The 19,937-nt window shown below is 40.5% G+C and overlaps 1 protein-coding gene across 1 annotated transcript in view; it reads left to right on the top strand.

The window, feature by feature from the left end:
- Positions 1-19,937, top strand: part of Dnah6 (dynein, axonemal, heavy chain 6) — a 213,410-nt gene that overhangs the window by 64,157 nt on the left and 129,316 nt on the right. Inside the window, exons 18-26 of the mRNA XM_005385447.2 lie at positions 1,263-1,406; positions 2,916-3,128; positions 3,835-3,927; positions 6,987-7,106; positions 9,070-9,250; positions 10,761-10,857; positions 13,130-13,349; positions 14,631-14,795; positions 14,897-15,010. Of these exons, the coding sequence (XP_005385504.1) occupies positions 1,263-1,406; positions 2,916-3,128; positions 3,835-3,927; positions 6,987-7,106; positions 9,070-9,250; positions 10,761-10,857; positions 13,130-13,349; positions 14,631-14,795; positions 14,897-15,010 (1,347 nt within the window). The remainder of the gene's footprint in view (positions 1-1,262; positions 1,407-2,915; positions 3,129-3,834; positions 3,928-6,986; positions 7,107-9,069; positions 9,251-10,760; positions 10,858-13,129; positions 13,350-14,630; positions 14,796-14,896; positions 15,011-19,937) is intronic.

Raw genomic sequence — 19,937 nt, 5'->3', positions numbered from 1 at the left:
AAGATACCTAGAATGGGAATATATAGCTGAGTCAAATGGAGTTTCTCTCTTAACTAGGGAGCCAAGTACCAACAGCCACCATAGAGTTTGTTTTGAGGGTCTACCCTTTTATTTAAATCGTAACAAATATCAACTGTAGGGGGAAGGATAGATGGTCACCTACACTTTCAAGTATGGCATGAATATGTTAAATATGCCATCAACTTCACAAATACTATTTTGTACATCTTGGTCAGCCTTCCAGTGCTTATTCCTCTAACTGTCTGGGTGAAAGGCCAGTGTGGCAGGGAATGTTTCTCAGGCAATGTTCTAGGTGCTGGGAATACCAGTGGAGAACAAGAAGGGCGAAGTCCAAACTTTATAGAACCTACCTTTTGGTGGAAGAAACAGAAAACAAACAAATAAAAATATGATATATTATCAGAGAATTTTATCTGTCTTGAAATTCTGTAATTCTCACATACCAGAAGTGAAAAATATTCTTGAGAAGGAAATAAAAAGCTTAGAGAATTTTTTGATTACCACCACAGGTTGGAACAGTAGCTTCCAAAGCTAGGTGCCCTCATCTCAGGAAATGCATAGCAAAACCCATTAAGGAGCAGAAGAAAATCTTGAATCTAGGTGAAAAATTTTAAATGTAGGTTTATAAGAGCTTTGCTGCCCTCAGTCCATATGAATGACATGTTAATAAATGTATGCAATTATACGTTTGTCTAACTGAGAAATACAATTACAGATATATGTGTGTATTAGGAATGCATCTTGAAAACATTTGTATTACATGTATTGTTTGAAATTTCTAGTCAGCAAGAGTAAAAAATAGCTATTTATCTCTGTGGGAAGCTACAAGTATTGACCCTAAACTTTTGTTTTTGTTTTTGTTTTTCTCCGGTACCAGGAACCGAACTCACGACCTTGCGTTTGCCAGGCAGGCGCTTTGCCGCTGAGCTAAATCCCCAGCCCCAACCCTAAACTTTTGTAATCCTTAAGATTACAAACAATACTGCATTAGATGACTACTGAGTTAAAATAAAGAAAAAATATGGAAAGAATAAAGAGAAAGAATAAAGAATAAAGAGATGATACATATATCATTAGTAATTGTAAGTAAAGCTATCTGTAAATAAGTAAGCTATCAAGAGAAGTGTTGATTTGAATTACCAATTCAAGTGCTAGAAAATTTTGAGTAAAGTAAAACTTTTTGTTACTACTTCAAGCTTGGTTTTTATCAAATGTTTTAACTTTTGTTTTTAATTTAACAGTCCAAATTTGACTGCCTGGATACAGAAGTCCTGAACACTCAGGTTACTAAATATGCCAAATTTGTGACTCAATTAGAAAAAGGTTTGCCGCCCAACAACGTCGTGCCCCAGCTCAAAAGCAACGTGGAAAAAATGAAAGAAAAGGTAAGGTTGGTGGAAATGATTTTAGAACCTCCACGTTAATGAGCTATTAATCAATACTCATGAGGCCAAAGTCAGGAATACCCTGGTTATGTGGTCCTGCACAATTTATAAACTTAAAATGTGAGATTCAAGAGGCCCCAGCACATCGAGAGAGTTGTACAAGCACAGAGTTGACCACAATCAAACTTTGGTCGTTTTTGCCATCCCAAATCAAAACATGCTACCTACTAATCGCCGTCTCTCAATCCCTCCCCCTAAATCTAGGTAACCACTGAGCTGCTCTGTGTCTTCACAGATAGCATGGCTTTTAACACAAAAATTTCCAAAGAATGTGCAAAAAAAATTTTAAAGTTAAAAATGAATTTGATAAGGTCACAGGATATAAAGTCCATAAGCAAACGTCAGTGTTATTCCTCTACGCCAGCAATGAACAATGGAATTCGAAAAGTCTATCATGAAGGATAACACCACAATTTTATTGCTTAGGCATAAATCTGGCAAAATATCTCTACACTGTAGAATCTCTACACTGAAAACTTTAAAACTCCAATAAAAGAAACCGAAGAAGACCTAACTAAATGGTGATATACACTTGTAATAGATTGAAAAACTCAATTCTTGTTGAGATGTCATTTTTCCCAAATTACTTTATATTTTCAACACAATCCCACTGAAAATATGTCTCCTTCAGCTTTCCCCCTCTGTATCACTGTTGTTTTCACTCAGTGTTTGTTGGCCTGGTGAGGATGGGCATCACTTGTGTTCTGGTTAGGCCTCTCTTTCAGCATGGTGCTCTGTCCCTGGTTCTCAGAATTCTGATCGCCATAGGTACCCCCGCCCCAATGTAGTGCTGAGTGAGCGTGTATTTCTGTCCCTCATCTAAGAAATCTTTTTCACTGTGTTCCATTTTCCACTTATGCATAAACTATCTGCAATGAGTTATCATCGGTGCCTAAAGGTGACAGTGTTTGTTGCTCTTTTCCCTACATATCACGGATTTTGTTCCATCGGAGAACAGGGAGAGATGGGTCCCTTAGAGTTCCAATAATGGCCATTGTTTCCCTCCACCAGTCGGCACCATAAGGGAAGCTTTCCTGGGATTCTTTATAAACTTCCTTGTCAACACCCCTGTATTTGTAGGCCTGAAGGCTTTCCTTTCTTACACTCTTCCACAATCTTTAGCAATTTTTTTTTAATTTAACTGAATTTTTTTACTAGGTTAATTGTAACCCTAGAGAATCTTTTCCACAAATTCTCAGTTGCTGTTTCTCTCTATGAAGAAACTGGTATCAGTTTTTCCCCAAATTTTGAGTCAATTTCCCTTAAAAATTCAGTTTTCTAATGAACTCAAAAAAGTCACTAATTTTTAATTTCTCCAAATTATTTTTTGTTGTAAGGGCATACACAGTGCTTTTCCCAGCTCTCTGCATTTAAGAATTGAAACCAGAAGTCGTGGGTTATGTTCTTCAAGATAAAAGCATGATGCCTCTGAGAGTATTTGTTTTCCAGCTCCCGGTTATCATGGACTTGAGGAACCCAACTTTGAAGCCTAGACATTGGGCAGCAATTGAACATACCATTGATGCCTCCCTGGTGGACTCTGAAATCCCATTAACCTTGGAGAGGCTCTCAGAATTGCATGTGTTTGAATACGGCCAAGAAATCCAGGACATATCTGGACAGGCTTCTGGAGAAGCTGCCTTAGAAACAATTCTTAAAAGGGTAAACCTCAAAAATATATACTTATTCTGAAAACCGGGGAATGCAAAGATTTTCAGATTCAATATGAAAATCACCAGCTTTTCATTATCTGCATGCAATTTTTTAGCATTGCAATTTGCACCTTCTCATTATCAGTCTGTTGTTTCTTTACATTTATTATTATTATTATTATTATTATCATTATTATTACTGCTTCTATATATTTATTCTTTCTGCCTATTTTATAGCCCAGTAAGAACTTGATAGCAACAAGGTGTGAAATATGCGTGTTTTTATAAAGTACCACATACCAAGAAAGATCTTTTAAACAAAAACACACTTTTGCAAGGTACAATTGCGTTAAATGTCTCTTTAGTGCATGAAGAAGTGCATGAAGAAGACTTTCCTACTTTTAACACTATCACTTTACCCTAAAAATGCATTCACAGCTACCAGTCACTTGCAGGAAAAGAATTTTTTCTTGTACTCGAAGCATGAAATGGTAAAAATGCCCATTAGATCGTCACACTTTACTCACATGTATTAAGATTAGTGAAATAAAATTAAGCAAATCAGCATCATCTAACCAAGAAAAGGATTTTGAAAATTTTAAGGGCAGTAAGGAGGAAAGTGGGATAGAGTTTTCACTTATTTCATTCCATATGTACTTACTGAGTACCTAAGCACAAATGCATTTAGATTTCCTATGGTTTGAATTATTTCTAAGGTGGAGGATTCTTGGAAAACAACCGAATTTGTCATTCTGCCTCTTCGTGACTCCAAAGACATATTTATCCTAGGCGGCACAGATGACATACAGGTGGGTGACTTCACCACTGAGTATTTATGGTGAAAGTTCCAACCACACCTTCTCCATCTTTTGTGAGTGACTGAGATGATGAAATGGAAGGTAAGACACATTGAACAAGAAAAACATCTAATTTGGAAGGCAAAATGTGAATATGGATGGCTGACATGAATGCTTGTACAGGAGATATTTAGCAAAGCAACAAAAATGACATATATTTAAGACTTGCAGTCCTATAGTTGAAGGATTTATGAAAACACAGAGACAAGTGATTAGAGAAGTCTTCCTAGATTGACCAAGACAGGCTGGACCCCCAAAGTTGGCAGCTGAGAGGTGCTGAAAACAATAAAAGACATTTCCAATCATTTAAATGAAGCAGAGAATATTGATGCACATTCCATACTTAAGCACACCGAAAAGTTAAATTCACTTGAGTTGGTTGAGACTAGGTGATCATGCTCTTATCAACCACAAGATAAACAAAACTAACGTGTTAAAATATTCTTAGTCACTTAAAACTTGAAGGCACTTCATTTAGCACAGGGAACTGAATCACGTACCCTAACTTCCCAGACAAAACTATAGCTTAAGGGTATATCCAGGCCAGAACTGGAAATAAAATGGCTTTTCCAGGTGTAGGTTGGAAGGGCAAGACCAGAGATCACCCTGAGTAACGGAGGGGAGATCAAATCCAAAGTCAAGAGCAGTTGATATAAGCCTGGGCTACAAAGTGAGCTCAAGGCCAGCCTGAACCACATAGTGAGACCCTGTCTCAAAAAGAAAGAAAAGAAATTCATATATCTATATGTCTCTTGTTAAGCAGTAGTATAAATGTTTATTGTTAAAAATAGTGTCTTTCCAAATTTGGTCAAACAATGAAAGATGATATCCAGTTGTGTAAATGTTAATGAAAGTACTAAGTACATCAAAGAGTGTTTGGTGCATTATCTATATCCATACTTGTATTTCAATTATTTTATATCTTATTCAACAGAGAAGTTATAATTTCATTTCATGAGGGGCAGAAGCATTGTTATTTTTTCTAGAAAAATTAGATTTGTAAGTATTTTTTTTCATATCCATCACCTTTCTAAAAATAACTTCTTGTCACTGAAAATGTTAACTTTGAAGTGGAATTTGCAAATGCATTTGATGGTAAGGCTGTCATTACTTCCACATTAATTTACTACATGATTAAATAATTGAACAGTTATGCCACATTCATGTTTTGGAGTTGGTCTACAGGAAATTTAAAGTTTATTTTCCCTTCCCAACCCTCTCTGAAGGGACTTTGCAAATATATGAGTCCAAACAAAACCACCGAATAAATGCTCTACAAATTCTGTGCTTAGTAAATCCACTAAATCAGAATAATTTTAAAATCCATATGCATTTTGTTATTTAGAATCAGTGTAAGGTACTTTTCATAGGGACTTTGTGTTTTTTCTCTACAGTGCAAATGAGTATTGGCTATAGAGTTTTTGTTCATTTTCTTGCCAGAATCAACTTCAACTTGTAATTAACAGAAAAAAATTAAAGTTTTACTTGTCTTTTCTTACAATAAAAAAAAGAGCAGTCGATATGAGGTCCAATGATGGGATTTCTGCTAAGAGAAACAAAAAGAATCGAGATGTGCTATGAGCCTATACCAGTGCCCCACAAGGAAGGTGACCATCATGTGCTGCAAACACATACTAACAATTTTTTTTTTTACTTTTAAATTTATTTTTTGTGTGTTTGCAGTACATAATGTTCACTTTCCTGTGTGGAGTCGGTACATGTCCATAACACATGTTAATTCTTGTTTCCATCTCTCTTCCCTTCCTTTCCCTTCCCTCCATCTCTTGATCTCCCACCCCTTTGAGAAACATCTATCTCCCTGCTTCCTAGTAATTCTTGTATTTTGCTGTTTATTTATACTCTCATATAATAAGAGAAACATGCAACATCTAATCTTGAATCTGATTTACTTCACTTAACACTATGGTCTCAAAGTGCATGCATTTTCCTACAAACAACTCCAGTTTACATTTCTTTATGGCGGAGTAGAAGAAGATCAAGAGACGGAGTGGGGAGAAGGGAAGGAAATGGGGTGGAAAAAAGAACTAAATGTGTACGGACATGTACCGACTCCCCACACGTACTGTGAATTTATGTTATGTACTAAAAACATGTCCTATTAATAAAAAAAATTTTTAAAGAATTTTATAGGGCCAAGGATATAGCTCAGTGGCATATGCACCTGCCTGGCAAGGGCAAGGTCCTGAGTTCTATCCCCGGTACAAAAAAAAAAAAGAATTTTATAATTGAAGCCAGGCATGGTGGCACTTGCCTGCAATCCCAGAACTTTGGGAAGTTGGGGCAAGAGGATCACAGTTTGAGTCCTACCTCAGCAGTTTAGAAAGATCCTGTCTCAAAATTAGAAAGAAAGAAAAAAAAGTACTGTGACTCAGTATGAAGGTCTTGGTTCAATCTCCAATACTAAAAAAAATGTATAATTGAAATAGGCAACTGAATCATCCAGATGAACAGACACATGCCACTAAATTCCCATGTTCTGGGAGCAGTGCTGTTTTGTAAAGGGAGCAGTAGGAAGGAAGATGATGGAAAAGCTGTATGTGGCCATTCAGAGCTTGATACAAATGAGTTCAGTTTCCTCTCCCTTGAAATAGTAAGGAAAAGTGATAATTCAATGGCCAGAAGACAGTCACCTTTTGAAACTGAGAGTATTTTGAGAAATGAGGTGTCGTTGACTAAATTGTATAAAGAAGGTGCCAGTTACCTAATAGCAAATGGAGAGAGGAGAATACTGTTAAAGCAAACGGAAATTTATGCCATTAATAATTACAGTACAAGCAGAGATTTGGCACCTGCAGTCCCCAGACTGCCTCTGAGAGAACATCATAGTGGGTGTCAGTGAAGGGAACAAGCAGGGAAATGAACTGATAGAAACAGTAATTGAAGCTGTGCTATTCATCCAAAAAGTTGGGTTTCAAATGGACTCTTGGGACTGAACGTGTGGCTGTCGCTGAGAGCACAAAGGCACCTGTTTTTGTCTCCTCTCCTTGAAGGTTCTTCTTGATGACAGCACCATCAACGTCGCAACCATTGCCTCGTCCCGTTACGTGGGTCCCCTGAAGGCTCGGGTGGATGAGTGGCAGAAACAGCTGGCCTTATTTAATCAGACTTTGGTGAGTATGGGTCATTTCAATTCATGGGCTCAGAACTGGTGACCCACAAGCCCTCAGAAATATTGTTTCATTATTTAAGCATGAGGTCATTTAGAACTGTAAGATTTAATTGTTGACATAATTGTACAGCTTGATTATATTATAATTACCTTTGTGTTACTATTTTACTGTGAAACAAAATACCACAAACTTAATGCACATTTAAAACAATACAGGTTTAGGATCTCCCAGTCCCCGTGGGTCAGGAGTTGAGACACAGTGGTACGGGGTCCTCAGCTAGGATCTAAAGAGGTTACAGTCAAGATCTCAGCCAGTTTGGGTTCTCATCAGAGGCTCATCTCAGGAAGGATCGACTTCTAGATCCACTCAGGTTGTCACAAGAAATTATTTCCTTGTGGCTCTGGGACGAAAGGCTTCCGTCACTGCTGGCTCTCAGATGAGGCCATCCTCCGTTCCTGCGCGTTGCCCACAGTTTCTCTCTGTATAGATTTCACAGCGTGGCCATCTGCTTTGTCAACCTGGCAAAGGAAGGGAAGCCTCCTGGCAAGGCAGATGTTACAGTCTTATGTAACATAGATGCCATCCTGTACATCCTGCTACCTGTGCCACCTTCTGTGAGGCCGGCAGCAAGTCACAGAGGAGTTCACACTCGAGAGGAGAGGGTGGCACAGGATATAAGCATCACATCTCGGGGCCACCTAGGGCATCTGTTGCGGCAACTGTGCATTTACTGGAAGAACACTCACTGATGCTTCCAGTGCTCTCTGAACCCTTCTTTGTGGCGCACACCCCTCTTCATTCTGCTCCACAGTAGCTCAGAGCAGGATCAAGAACCCACGCACGCTTATCTCTCTATTCCCACCCACCCTTGCTCTTAGCCTTCAGATATTTAGCTCCATCCAATTATTTTTGGCTTCTACATGTGCTAATGTGAAAAGCTTTCTGTGAAACAATAGCATCAGTAAGTGGGAAAAGGTCATTTGCTCCAACTCGGCTGCAAAGACAGCCTTCCCTGAAGTCCCTCCTCTTCCATGAACACCACACAGCTGACCCCTGTCCTACCTCTCGGCTAATGGCCAAGCCCTGTGATAAAGGGAGGGACTGAAGCCCAATGTTAAAGGACATGTTTTCACCGACAGTCATTCAAAGAGGCCTCTGCTGAACAGTGGGGACTCTCTAGGGAATTAGTTGTCTAGGACTTGTGAGACCTAGTAACTCCTAAACCTAGCGTGAGAAATGAGAAACTCTTCCCACACTTGCAATGGCAGGAAAGAGGCCTGTGGACTTTACTCTCTGGTCTCTTTTCTTCACAGTAATTGTCTCTAACAGGAGAGACAATGCATGATTTCTTCACCCTCCCGATCTTCTATATTTACCACTTGTTCTGCAGTGAACAGGTTTTACTCCCCACCACCCCCGTGCTTTTTTTTTTTTTTACTAAAAAGTGAGAGAACAATGTAGTTGAATTGACACAAAAGAAGAAACAACTTCATCCTGATGAATGTAGATATAGTTGGAAACACTGATACTGGCCACTCCCCAGCCCTTCAGATTCCTTTATGTAAGCATCCTAGCTACTCCTATGGTGTCTCCTCTGGGCATTTCAATCATGTTTCTTGGGTTCCCACACAGCAGATTTATAATAACTGCACTCAGTGGAGAGCCGAGTGGAGTCAGGCTGGAGTGAGTCTTCCCCCTTTAAGGACCTTTCATTCCCAAGGACCTGTGAGAAGCCATAAAACAATCCCCTCATGGAAAAAAAAGAGAGGTTCCCTACTGTGATGATTTTTGTTTTGTTTTTGTTTTTTTAGTACCAGGAATCGAACTCAGTACCTTGTGCCTGTTGGGCAGGTACTTGTGCCACTGAGCTATATTCCTGGCCACCCATGTGATGATTTTTAAGAAAACTGTATGTCTTCAATTTGCATGTTAAAAATAGATCATGCCCTTATTTTGATCCTAGGAAGAGTGGCTGACCTGCCAGAGAAACTGGCTTTACCTGGAAAGTATTTTTAATGCTCCGGATATTCAGAGGCAGCTGCCTGCAGAGGCCAAGATGTTTCTTCAGGTGGATAAATCGTGGAAAGAAATTATGAGGAAGGTGAACCGGCTGCCTAATGCTCTTCGAGCGGCTACTCAACCAGGTAGAAAACAGTTTCAAAAAGACAATAAAATCACCTGAAGTGTTTGTCACTCTCAAGAATCTAATACCAGGGCTGGGGATTTAGTTCAGCGGCACAGCATCTGCCCGGCAAGGGCAACGTCATGAGTTCGATCCCCAGTACCGGAAAAAAAACAAACAAACAAACAGAAAGAATCTAATACTATGCAGTGCGTTTAATCCCTGATTCCAGGCAGCCCTGATGACTAGAAATGGTTGTACTTGATACTCTTGCTAAACGATGAGGATTGAAAACTGCCCTTGTCTTATCGTTACTATCACTTGGGCTGGTTTGTACTGTTTGAAACACTAGACTCCACCTCTTTTTGATATTCTTATCAAGTGAAGATGTTGCCACAGACTTCCGCAATGTTCCTAGTCTCACAGCTTTGTCTACAAGACATTTACATTCAGCTGAGCCATCCTGGTAAAGAAGCCTGCAGGAAAGAGAGAGTGGGAAATGTATGTGGATCTAAGGGAGAATTGTTAAAGGCAGAGGGAGGAAAAGTCAGGGCTCCCCAGGTCAGAGCACGCTTAGCGCGCACAGCAGTTAGCACGGCAGTCAGGGTAGGCTGGAGCGCGGCAGGCAGGGAGATGGGCTCAGGAGGTGCGGCGCACGCTGGGTGCGCTTGGACAGGCGATGGGCATCGATCGGATGGGGCTGCTGATGACAAAGAGCCTGGGAGGCCATAGCAAGACTTTGCGTTTGAGTCTTGGGCAAGTGAGGAAGCAGCCACTGTGATAAGCGCCCGAACTAGAAAGACGAATGAATCACAGATTCTGCTCCTTGAGGAGCCATAGTTCAGGAATGGAGAAATGGTTTCCCATTGCCATAATTCTGACATTTAAAGATAGCAAAGATACAAAACTGGGCCAGGGATATAGCTCAGCGGCACAAGCACCTGCCTGGCAAGTGCGGGGTCCTGAGTTCGATTCCTGCTACCAAAAAAAAAAAAAAAAGATAGAGAGAGAAAGATACAAAGCTGATACATGTAAGGAAGTGACAATGAAGTGGGGGGACACAGCGGCTGGCTTTGTTTCAAGGGTCAGGGAGACGGCAGATGCTTGGCTTTTGTTTGTGTACTTCCAGCCCCATAGATGGGGGGATGCCAGATAAGCATATTTTGGTGAATATTAAGATTAATGTTATCATTAAAAATAATAGTTAAAATTTTAGACAAATACCTCCAACTTTATTATCCCATTCTTTCTTCCAATAACACTACATCTTTCTGTTTGATTATTTTTGTTTTTTTGAGACAAGTTTTGCTCTGTAATTTAGGCTGGCCTTCAACTCACTATGTAGCCCAGGCTAGCCTTGAACTCACAGTGATCCTCCTGCTTCAGCCTCCCAAGTGCTGGGATTATAGATATGCACCACCATGCCCAGCTAAAGCTTCTAAAATATTGATTTAATATTATATTTTACTTTCACTTAAAATTCTATCCTCTATTTTAATGTAGTTTTACAAATCCTTTTTTCATATAAACAGGGCTTCTGGAGACTTTTCAAAACAATAATGCATTACTTGACCAAATTCAGAAGTGTCTTGAAGCATATTTAGAATCAAAAAGAGTTATCTTTCCAAGGTAAGTTTATAAAGCTAAGTAAGATGTATCTTAGTAGTTAACGATCAATTAGTTGAGGTTATGGCTATAACCTCAAAGCATCAGACAGTTAGAGAGGGAAACAAGACAGCTGTATGACAGTAAAAAGACAATGTCTTGTTTAGGGAGTGTACATCTCAGAATAAAAAAAAAAAGAGCAATGCCGCATCCAAGCATCCTTCCTGCTTTGTGGTTATTTACCACTTACATCTTTATTTTTATTCGTACATATTTGCGGTACATAATGATTGCATCCATGGTGGGGAGGTGGTACGTGTACGCAACACATGTTGTATTTTTATTCTGAGATGTATGGTTACTGCTAGATGGGTGTGCCTGTGTCCACAAGCGTGTGTGCGAGAAGTTAGACTTGTGTTGCCTTAGTAGTTTTCTCTAGGTTGACTGGTGGGGATAGATAATAAGCTCTTCGAGGTACTTAGGTCTGAAGAGCATGATGCCCTCCCTTCCTCTGGGAGTAGAGGGAGCCCTTAGCTCATCTACCTGCCCCCCTAAAACTCTTCCTATCTCCAGCTCTCCAGCCCCTCCAGCTTCAGCACCTTTGTCCCCTCAAGTCAGTGAGGTCCCTAGAGTCTGCACCCCTCTCCTTGAGAGTGGGTGCCAGGAGACCCAGCATCTTGCTTTGAAACGCAAGCGTAATCTACAGCTGTGGTCCTAGAGCTTGAGAGGAAAACAGGGACATTTTTAACGTCTAGTTGCATTACTTGACCAGGCTTTGGTCAGGAGCACCGAAGCCATGCTGGTTGTTTAGAATAGAAGTTTCATACAGGGAATTAGAGGTTTTCACAAGTGTTAGTGGCAGAAGGTGAGAAGAACTGAGGACCACTTTGAGGAAATCTAGAAGGACGGGTAGTTCTCGTGCAAACTACACCCAAGTCTCAGCTCTCTGCAACAAAAGGGGAGGTGGAGAGTCGGGAGAAGGATGCCTGGTCCCCAGATACAAAATCCCACCTTCTTCAGTCCACCCATGTCAGGTGGGAGAAGTACGGCCTCTGCTTCCTTATAGCTCCTCAGCCTCCTATAAAAACTTCTTATGGGAAGAATCTAATCTGAAACCTTGCTGGAAAGAGATTTTGAGATATGTTATCCTGGCTCCTCCCTGGTGCAGGAGTACTGCTAAGATAACAACCAGCAATCCAGGGCATTTATCAAATGCTAGTTCCTTTGGAACCTGAGAGAGTTGGAGAGGAGGGAAGTAGTAAAAAGGAGCTTTAGTGACTGGGAAAAAATCCCCTGGATTGAACCACAATCATTAATTTCTCTGGCCAATAGAATGGACTATGAGAATCAGTTGAGATAATAAATCAAACTCTATTAGAGAGATTGAACATAACACAGGATGTGTATTACATGACAGTGACAATTAGAAGAATATTTTTAGTTATCTAGGGCAGGAATCAGCCATATTTTATAAGGGGCTCCATAGTAAATATTTAAGGCTTTGCAAGCTATAAAATCTATTGCAGCTAACCAGCTCCTCTACTGTAGCACAAAAAGAGCCATAGATAGTATACTTGCCTGCCCTTGTGACAATAAATCTTTATTTCCAAAAAAAGTGATGAACCAGATGTAGTTTATGGGCTGTAACTTGCCAGCCCCTAATCTACAGCAAAACAGTAGTACACAAGTTCACGAATTTCCTTACCCATCTTGCTGGTACTGATATTAAAATGTATACAGAGTGTTTATTTCTGCTTATGTATAGCCTTCATCTAGTTAGAAATGGTGTGTTGGCAAGGTTGTATTCTGCCACTTTTCACAGCAGCACATACTGCTAGAAATAACACGTGCCTTTGGGTTGAGACAACCTCCCAGGCTACATTACAGAACCAACTAGGTTCCTACAACCATCCATCAAGGTATTGTCTGTTCAATAAATAATGCACTGAATATTAGGTATGTGTGAATTATTAAGATTCTAAGGAACCCAAATAATATATCTTCACTCTAGGAGCTCAAAGCCAAGTAGGTAGATATGTGAATATTGTATAGTATTTATGAAAAATATCTCTTTTATGTACTAGCTACTATTTCTCCCTGTTTGAGACAGATCACTAATCTTCACAGCAAACTTGTTTAGAGCACTATAGTCTCCCCAGAAACACAGAACTAGTGTAACTGGAGGACCAAGAAATCTATGGATGGGAGTAGATGTGGCTGAGGAATTTACCTTTTATATTTATCCAAGGCTTACTTTCCACTGCAAGCTATATTTTAAGGATTCTCTTTAATCTAGATTTTACTTCCTGTCAAATGATGAACTTCTGGAGATTCTGGCACAGACACGAAATCCGCAAGCTGTGCAGCCACACTTGAGGAAATGCTTCGACTCCATTTCAAAGCTCGAATTTGCTCTCATGCCTCCTACCGAAGGAAAAATTCCTGGAATTGATGCAGAGCCAGAAAAAGTTTATACAAATGATATTCTGGCCATGCTGTCACCAGAAGGAGAAAGGGTGAGATGCTGTTGTTTATAATTCCTTTTAGATTAACTGTGTCAGTCTTCCAGAATTGGGTAAAGGTCTAGTTATTCTCACTGTGAGTGTGCCAGGCGTTCTGCTAATTCAGTAGTTTCGAGGACCACCAAGATAAAACGCTTGCCCTAAAAGAGCTCAAAACCTGGTGGAGAAAACACCAGACAACTAAAAATCATTACAGTGAAAGCAATGGCAGAGGCATGCTTTGCTCTTGGAAACAGAGTGGAGAAAACTGGAACCATGTCTTACCCAACCATGCACCAGAGACACCCTAGTGGACTGGTTAAGAGTACCTCTGCCACCTGGATTCAATCTCCTCTAAAGTGGGGCTAGTCGTGATGAGGATTTTCAGCTGTTACCTTATGTCAGTTACTTACAGTGGTGCCCAGTGAACCCATGTAAGTGGCACTTACCAGCAGTGTCTTCTCTGGGGCCCTGCATATGCCCAGGGCCCTGCACAGTGAACACCCAGAGAGTGAATGGATTGGTAGACTGGGAGGAGCCAAGTGACTACACAGAACACACACATACACACACACATATGCACACATGCACACACGCACACACACACACACACACACACACAGAGTCAAGAGAGGTGAAAAGGAGAATCTGCCATGTGGTCTTAAGCAGACAGAGCACTCCAGACAGAGGAACTGGACAGGGACATGCCAAGGAACTGGGTCCAGTTACAGCACAGCAGTGTAACTGTGGGACTAGTGGGAACCTATAAATGTATTTCTGTCCTGAACTGATTCTCTTGCAGAAGGTAAAGATTAAGGATAAAACCTCAAGAAAATGTGAAATTTAAACATTAACTCTAAAGGAGAATAGATGAAAAAGACCAAAATAAGCAAGGCAGTTAAATCTTTGGAGTCCAAGAAAGAAAGATGAGAAATACTGAAAAGTGTCCATCAGACTTGTCAGTTGGGAGGACATGGACAAGTTTAATGAGAACAGGTCCCCAGGAGTGGTTCTGGGTAAAAAGCAGATGTCAGCAAATGAAAACATAAAAGTAATTGAAGAAATTCATTTGGCATCTATAGACTCCTCTTCCAAAGGGGTGGCCCCATAAGAAGAAGCAAAATACAGTAGCAGGGTAGGCTCAGGTATAATGGAATATCCATAGAAGTTTCCAGTATGTGTGGTCAGGCTTCAGCATTTATAGACCACAGACTTCTGTCACAGCAAGACCTAAGATATGCAGCTTACAGGTCCCACCGGCACCATTTTGATCATTGCTCTGACTGCCTTCTCTAGGTCAGCTTGGGCAAAGGCCTCAAGGCCCGAGGCAATGTGGAGGACTGGCTGGGAAAAGTGGAGGAAGCTATGTTCACGTCCCTGCGTCGCCTGTGCAAAGCTGCCATCGCTGATTATCAGGGGAAACTGAGGACAGACTGGGTGGTTGCGGGCCACCCTTCTCAGGTAAAGAATTCATGGAATTTCCATTTCTGGGTCCTACCTAGCTGAGATGCATCACATACTTAAAGAAGATGGTGTTGTTTTGTTTGTTTGTTTGTTTTCAGGTTATCCTGACCATTTCTCAAATTATGTGGTGCCGGGATTTGACTGAATGTCTAGAAACAGAAGACAGTAACCATGTAGAGGCCCTAGAAGCTTTTGAAAAAGTAAATTTTGAGGTGAGATTTTTAACAGAGTGATATTGAACATATTACCTGGCAGTGTAGGATCATTTCGGTGGTTTTTGTTCAGCACGGTTCAGGAAAACTCATTTGGTTTCTGAAATTCTAATGCTCTATCATTGAGTTATCTCAAAGATTTGAGGATCTTACTAAAACCATTTGTGTTCAACTGTTCTTAAGGATAAGAATGACCTTGGTGTTCATTTAGTATTAAAATGAATAGTTACAAAAAACAGAAGGCAAAACAACTCAAGAAGAAAACCTCAGGATTGGAATGGTTTGCATCTCTTAAGGCATAATTTATTTATTAGGCTCTAGATGCCTCTCCTAGAAGTTTATTTAAACCAGAAAAATCTCAAGATTTGTGCCATTTCTGTTTCCAGGCTCAAATGTGCTTTTCTGTTATAGAATAATCAAACAACTATCAATAAAGCAGTAAGTAATTGAAAGAATCTACCATTCTATAAAAACTTCTTAGCTTCCGTTGGGAAATGCTGTTTTGCAGCTAAGCCTAGGCTACCACCTTAAAATTTTTAAGTGTGCAATATAGTACTGTTAGTGATGAGCACACTCTGCCACAGCAGCACTCTCAAACCTGCTCTTCACGTACAACTGAAACTTTCTATCCTCTGAACATCTTCCCATTTCCCTCTCTCTCCAGCCCGACAGCCACCATTCTACTCTGCTTCTAGATACTTCATACGAGTGGAATCATGCTATATTTTTCCTTCTGTGACTGGCTCATTTGCTTAGTTGAAAGTCCTCCACATTTATCCCTGTTTTAGCATAGGAAAAGATTTTCTTTCTTTTTTTTTTCTTAAGGCTTAATGATACTCTACTGTATGTGTGCACCAATTTTTTCTTTTATCCACTGATGAACTTTTAGGTTATTTCTACCTCTTGGCTATTATGAATAATGTTACTATTAACATAAGAGTGCAGCTGTCACTACAAGATTTTGATTTCAGTTCTTTTGTATGTGTGCCCACAGGTGAGCTTGCTGAGTCATATGGTCATTCCATTATTCATGTTCTGAAAAATCTGTGTACTGCTTTCCATAGTAACTGCACTATTTTGCACTCCTACAGAGGTGAACAAGGATTCCCTTTCCCCACGTCCTTGCCAGCTCTTGTTATTTTTGATAATGGACATCCTAACAGATGTGAGATGACATCACATTGTGGTTTTGGTTTCAATTTCACTGGTTATTAGTGACGTGCATGCTTTTTCCTATACCTCTTGGTCATTTGTAGGTCTTCCTTGGAGAAATGTCTATTCAAGTCCTTTGTCCATTTTTTAATTGGGTTACTTGATCTTTTGCTGTCGCATTGCAGAATAAAGGAGACCTTTATCTTAAACCATATTGCAAAAACCAATTCAAGTTTAAACAGGATTTAAACAGGACCTGTAACTATAAAACTCCTGGTAGGAAACATAAGGGGAAGGTTTTATAACCTTTGCATTGATTTCTTGAACATGATACAAAAGCACAAGTAACAAAAGCAAAAATAATCAAGTAGAATTGCATCAAATTGAAAAGCTTTTGCCTAGTAAAGAAAGAACAGTGAAAAAGGCAACCTGGGTAACAAGGACAAGTAATCGCAAACCACCTTGTGACAAGATAGGCATAATCTCAAATTCAGTTACTCTCCCAAATAACCCTGCATTCTTAAAGACTTACCTTTAGAACAGAAAAAGGAGAGAATTTTCCACCAATGAGAAAAAACATTCTCATGGTGTTCTCAATGGAATTTCATCTCCACGGCCTCAGAAAAGAGAAATGAGTCCCCAGAGACAGTTCCACTGACCTTTATGCAGAGGTGGCCCTGGACCAGCATTGGCTTAAGTGAAAATTCAGCACAGGGGTGCATGACCCTCAGAGGCACCACTCTCCTCTGAAAAGGATTAATGACACGTGAAAATCAGGAGCTAAAGCTTTCCAACAGTGTTTTCATTTAATCAGCCATTGTCCTGGTTAAAATGCTCCAGTTTTCTGATTATCAATGGGAAAATCTACACTGAAAATGAAAAGTACCACCTTTAGCCACATTTAACTTTTCTGTAGAACAGTCTTCCCCAGGAACAGGGTCATATAATGATTAAGAGCATGGGCTTTCCTTGAAGCAAATATCTACTGGAGTTTCATTTTACCTCTTTGTTACTGTGTGACTTCCATCAGATTACTCAACCTCTCTGATCTTCAGTTTCTTCAAATGTTAAGTAGGAGTAAAAGAAACATACTCATAGACTTCTTATGGAAATTAAATAAGTAAAAATGTTTTCCAGAGGATTCAACATCGCTGAATAGAGATAGGGCCATGTTGGAGCTACTCAGAGAAAATCAACTAAAAACGCAGGTAATAGGAGGAAAGGGAGGGACACACATCCTGAAGCCAAAATCAATCTGAAATAAGAGACTTGTAGATCAAACAAAACATAGACACCGGATGTTGCAAAACAGCAGTCCAGCCCACAGGGCTACCGGTGACTCTGTCGCCTGCTGGCAGTGCAAGAATCACCATACTGGGAAGTCTCCAAGAAGCTGATGGACTGCAAAAGTGTGGCTACTTCATGCCAAACAGGATAGATTCGGAATAGAAGGCCCTTTGCCTCTTTTGCCGTCCTTCACATAGAGGACACAGCAGCCTGGAAGCAAATTTCACTGGCACTGCTCCCTCTCCAACTAGCCACAGTGTGCTAACCGGAACCCCCGGCGACAACAAGGTTAGCGACCGCAGTGGAGGTGATCCATGACACTTCCTGCCCCGTCACCAGTGAGAGGGACGCAGATGGGAGAAGGGATGACAGCAGACTGAGCAGCCTTGGGCCGCCTCCAAAGCAGTGGCAGAAGCAATGAGTCAGTAAGGTGGCGGGGACAGCAGCACAGCAGTGGCAGTGAAGATAGTGAAAAAGTGGAAAAGCACAAGCCCTCCCACCCTGCGAGCAGTGACTTGAGAGAATTTAAGCAACCTCGTGCTGGGGGACAGCAATGAATGGAAGGCTGGCACCCCACCTGTGGCAGAGGAGATCAAAGCGGAACTAGCTGTCTCTGCATCGATGGCAGAAGCAAAGACAGCCCACAGCACCCCACCCCCTCTGCCCTGCAACAAGTGGTGCGAGAGGATAGCGGCATGCCAGTGGAAGTGGAGCGGAGAAGGCTGGTCTGGCAGTGAGGACCCAGCTGTGCCCACTGGGAGCAGCCTCAGGCGGTCTCTGGATGTGGGCACCACAGCAACTGGGAGAGAGACACAGAGACCAACAAGTTTTTTTTTCAGGTTGCCTAGGTCTCTACCTTTATTCTTCTGATCTATTCATCTTCTTTCCCTCTTTCTTCAACTATCCCTCTTGATTTTATGGTATTTTCATGTGAGTGAACATTTTCTCGAGTCTTTCTGATCCACTTCAATAATTTTTTTCTTTCTCCTTCATTTTCTCTCTTCTGCCCCATGCTCCAGTTTTGCAAAGCCTGGGTGATCAGCCTTTGCCCTCCAGTCTTGCTTCTACTATATTTCTCCTCATTTGTCTCTGTTTAGTCCCCTATCCCTCTTAAATTTCCCCACCACACGGTGAAATCACTCTACTAAGGAGAAACTCTTTGCAAACAAGTTTCTGAATAATGTTGGATTTTGTGATATAACTGTAGACCTTGCTCCTGTGGTTAGAGGTATGAAATTAATAGATGCCACTGTTTGTCAGGTTTTGGGTTCTCCTGACTATCATTGTTATTGATAATTGTACTACTTTAGCCAGTATGTCATACCTGTTGTAATCAATTATTCTCCTTTGTATGACAACAGGGCCAGAGATGTAACTCAGCAGCACAGGTGCCTACCTGGCAAGCACAAGGCCCTGAGTTCAATTCCTAGTACTGAAAAAAAAAATCAGAGTGTGTGACAACACTGTGATTGCCGAGGGTCATAACCATCACCATAGTGCAGTACCAAATGAGTGGGTGCTAAGCCAAAGAGATAGCAACATCTCATCCTTAATAAATTAGGAAGGTAGGATCTTGGGACAGACACAAAGACAAAGAACCACCTACACACCTAGAAGACATCTCTGAGGAACAGACATCCCCTAGAGAAGCCTTGATAGTAGTGAGAGCTATCTGCTATAAAGATATATACTATAAGAAACTTACAAGCATCAACACAGAAAACAAAATAAAATTTAAAAATAGAAAACAACAAGATGCAGAAGAAAAATACAATCCCAGACCTCCAGACCACCCAGGACAAATCCAGGGGACAAAGAGATCAAGGAAATCAGATGCTACACACCTGAATTGTCTGGAATGATAGTAGGAGAAGTAAAAAAAAAAAATGCATGAGGTTATAGAGGAAATCAGAGAATAAATAATCTCTCAGATAAAAAAAAAGAGATGACAACTGTAATGATGGATTTGCTCAGCAAACCTAAGGTAGACATAATAAGAAAAAATATAGGGCTGGAGGCATAGTTCAGCAGCACAGCACCTTCCTGGCAAGTACAAGGTCCTAAGTTCAATTCCCAGTACAAAAAAAAAAAAAACATAGAACATAGAAAAAATGGTGGAAATCATGAATTTCCAACATAGGAAAAAAAAACTGAGTCCATGAAATAGATTCAAACAAATTTCAGGAAATTAAAAATTCCATTGAAAGTGTACAAACCCAATTGAACAAAATATTAGTCTTAAAAGACAGGACTGTGGTTAGTGATCACAAAAAGAAAGACCTCTTAAAAATAACAAGGGACAATGGAAAAACAATCCAACACCTGTAAGATGATGCAAAGAAAAACAACATAAGATTGATCAGAGTCAATGAAAAAGCAGGAGCCAGCACAAATGACATAAAAACCCTGTTCACAGAAATAATGGCAGAAAACTTCCCAAGCATGGAAAAAGAATTAGATATGCAGGTAAGTGAAGCATATAGAACTC

This window comes from Chinchilla lanigera, unplaced genomic scaffold, assembly GCF_000276665.1.
Source record: "Chinchilla lanigera isolate Chin_1 unplaced genomic scaffold, ChiLan1.0 scaffold00023, whole genome shotgun sequence".
Classification (NCBI taxonomy): Eukaryota; Metazoa; Chordata; class Mammalia; order Rodentia; family Chinchillidae; genus Chinchilla; species Chinchilla lanigera.
Note: the sequence above shows the minus strand (reverse complement) of the source record. Positions and strands in the feature narration are given on the sequence as shown.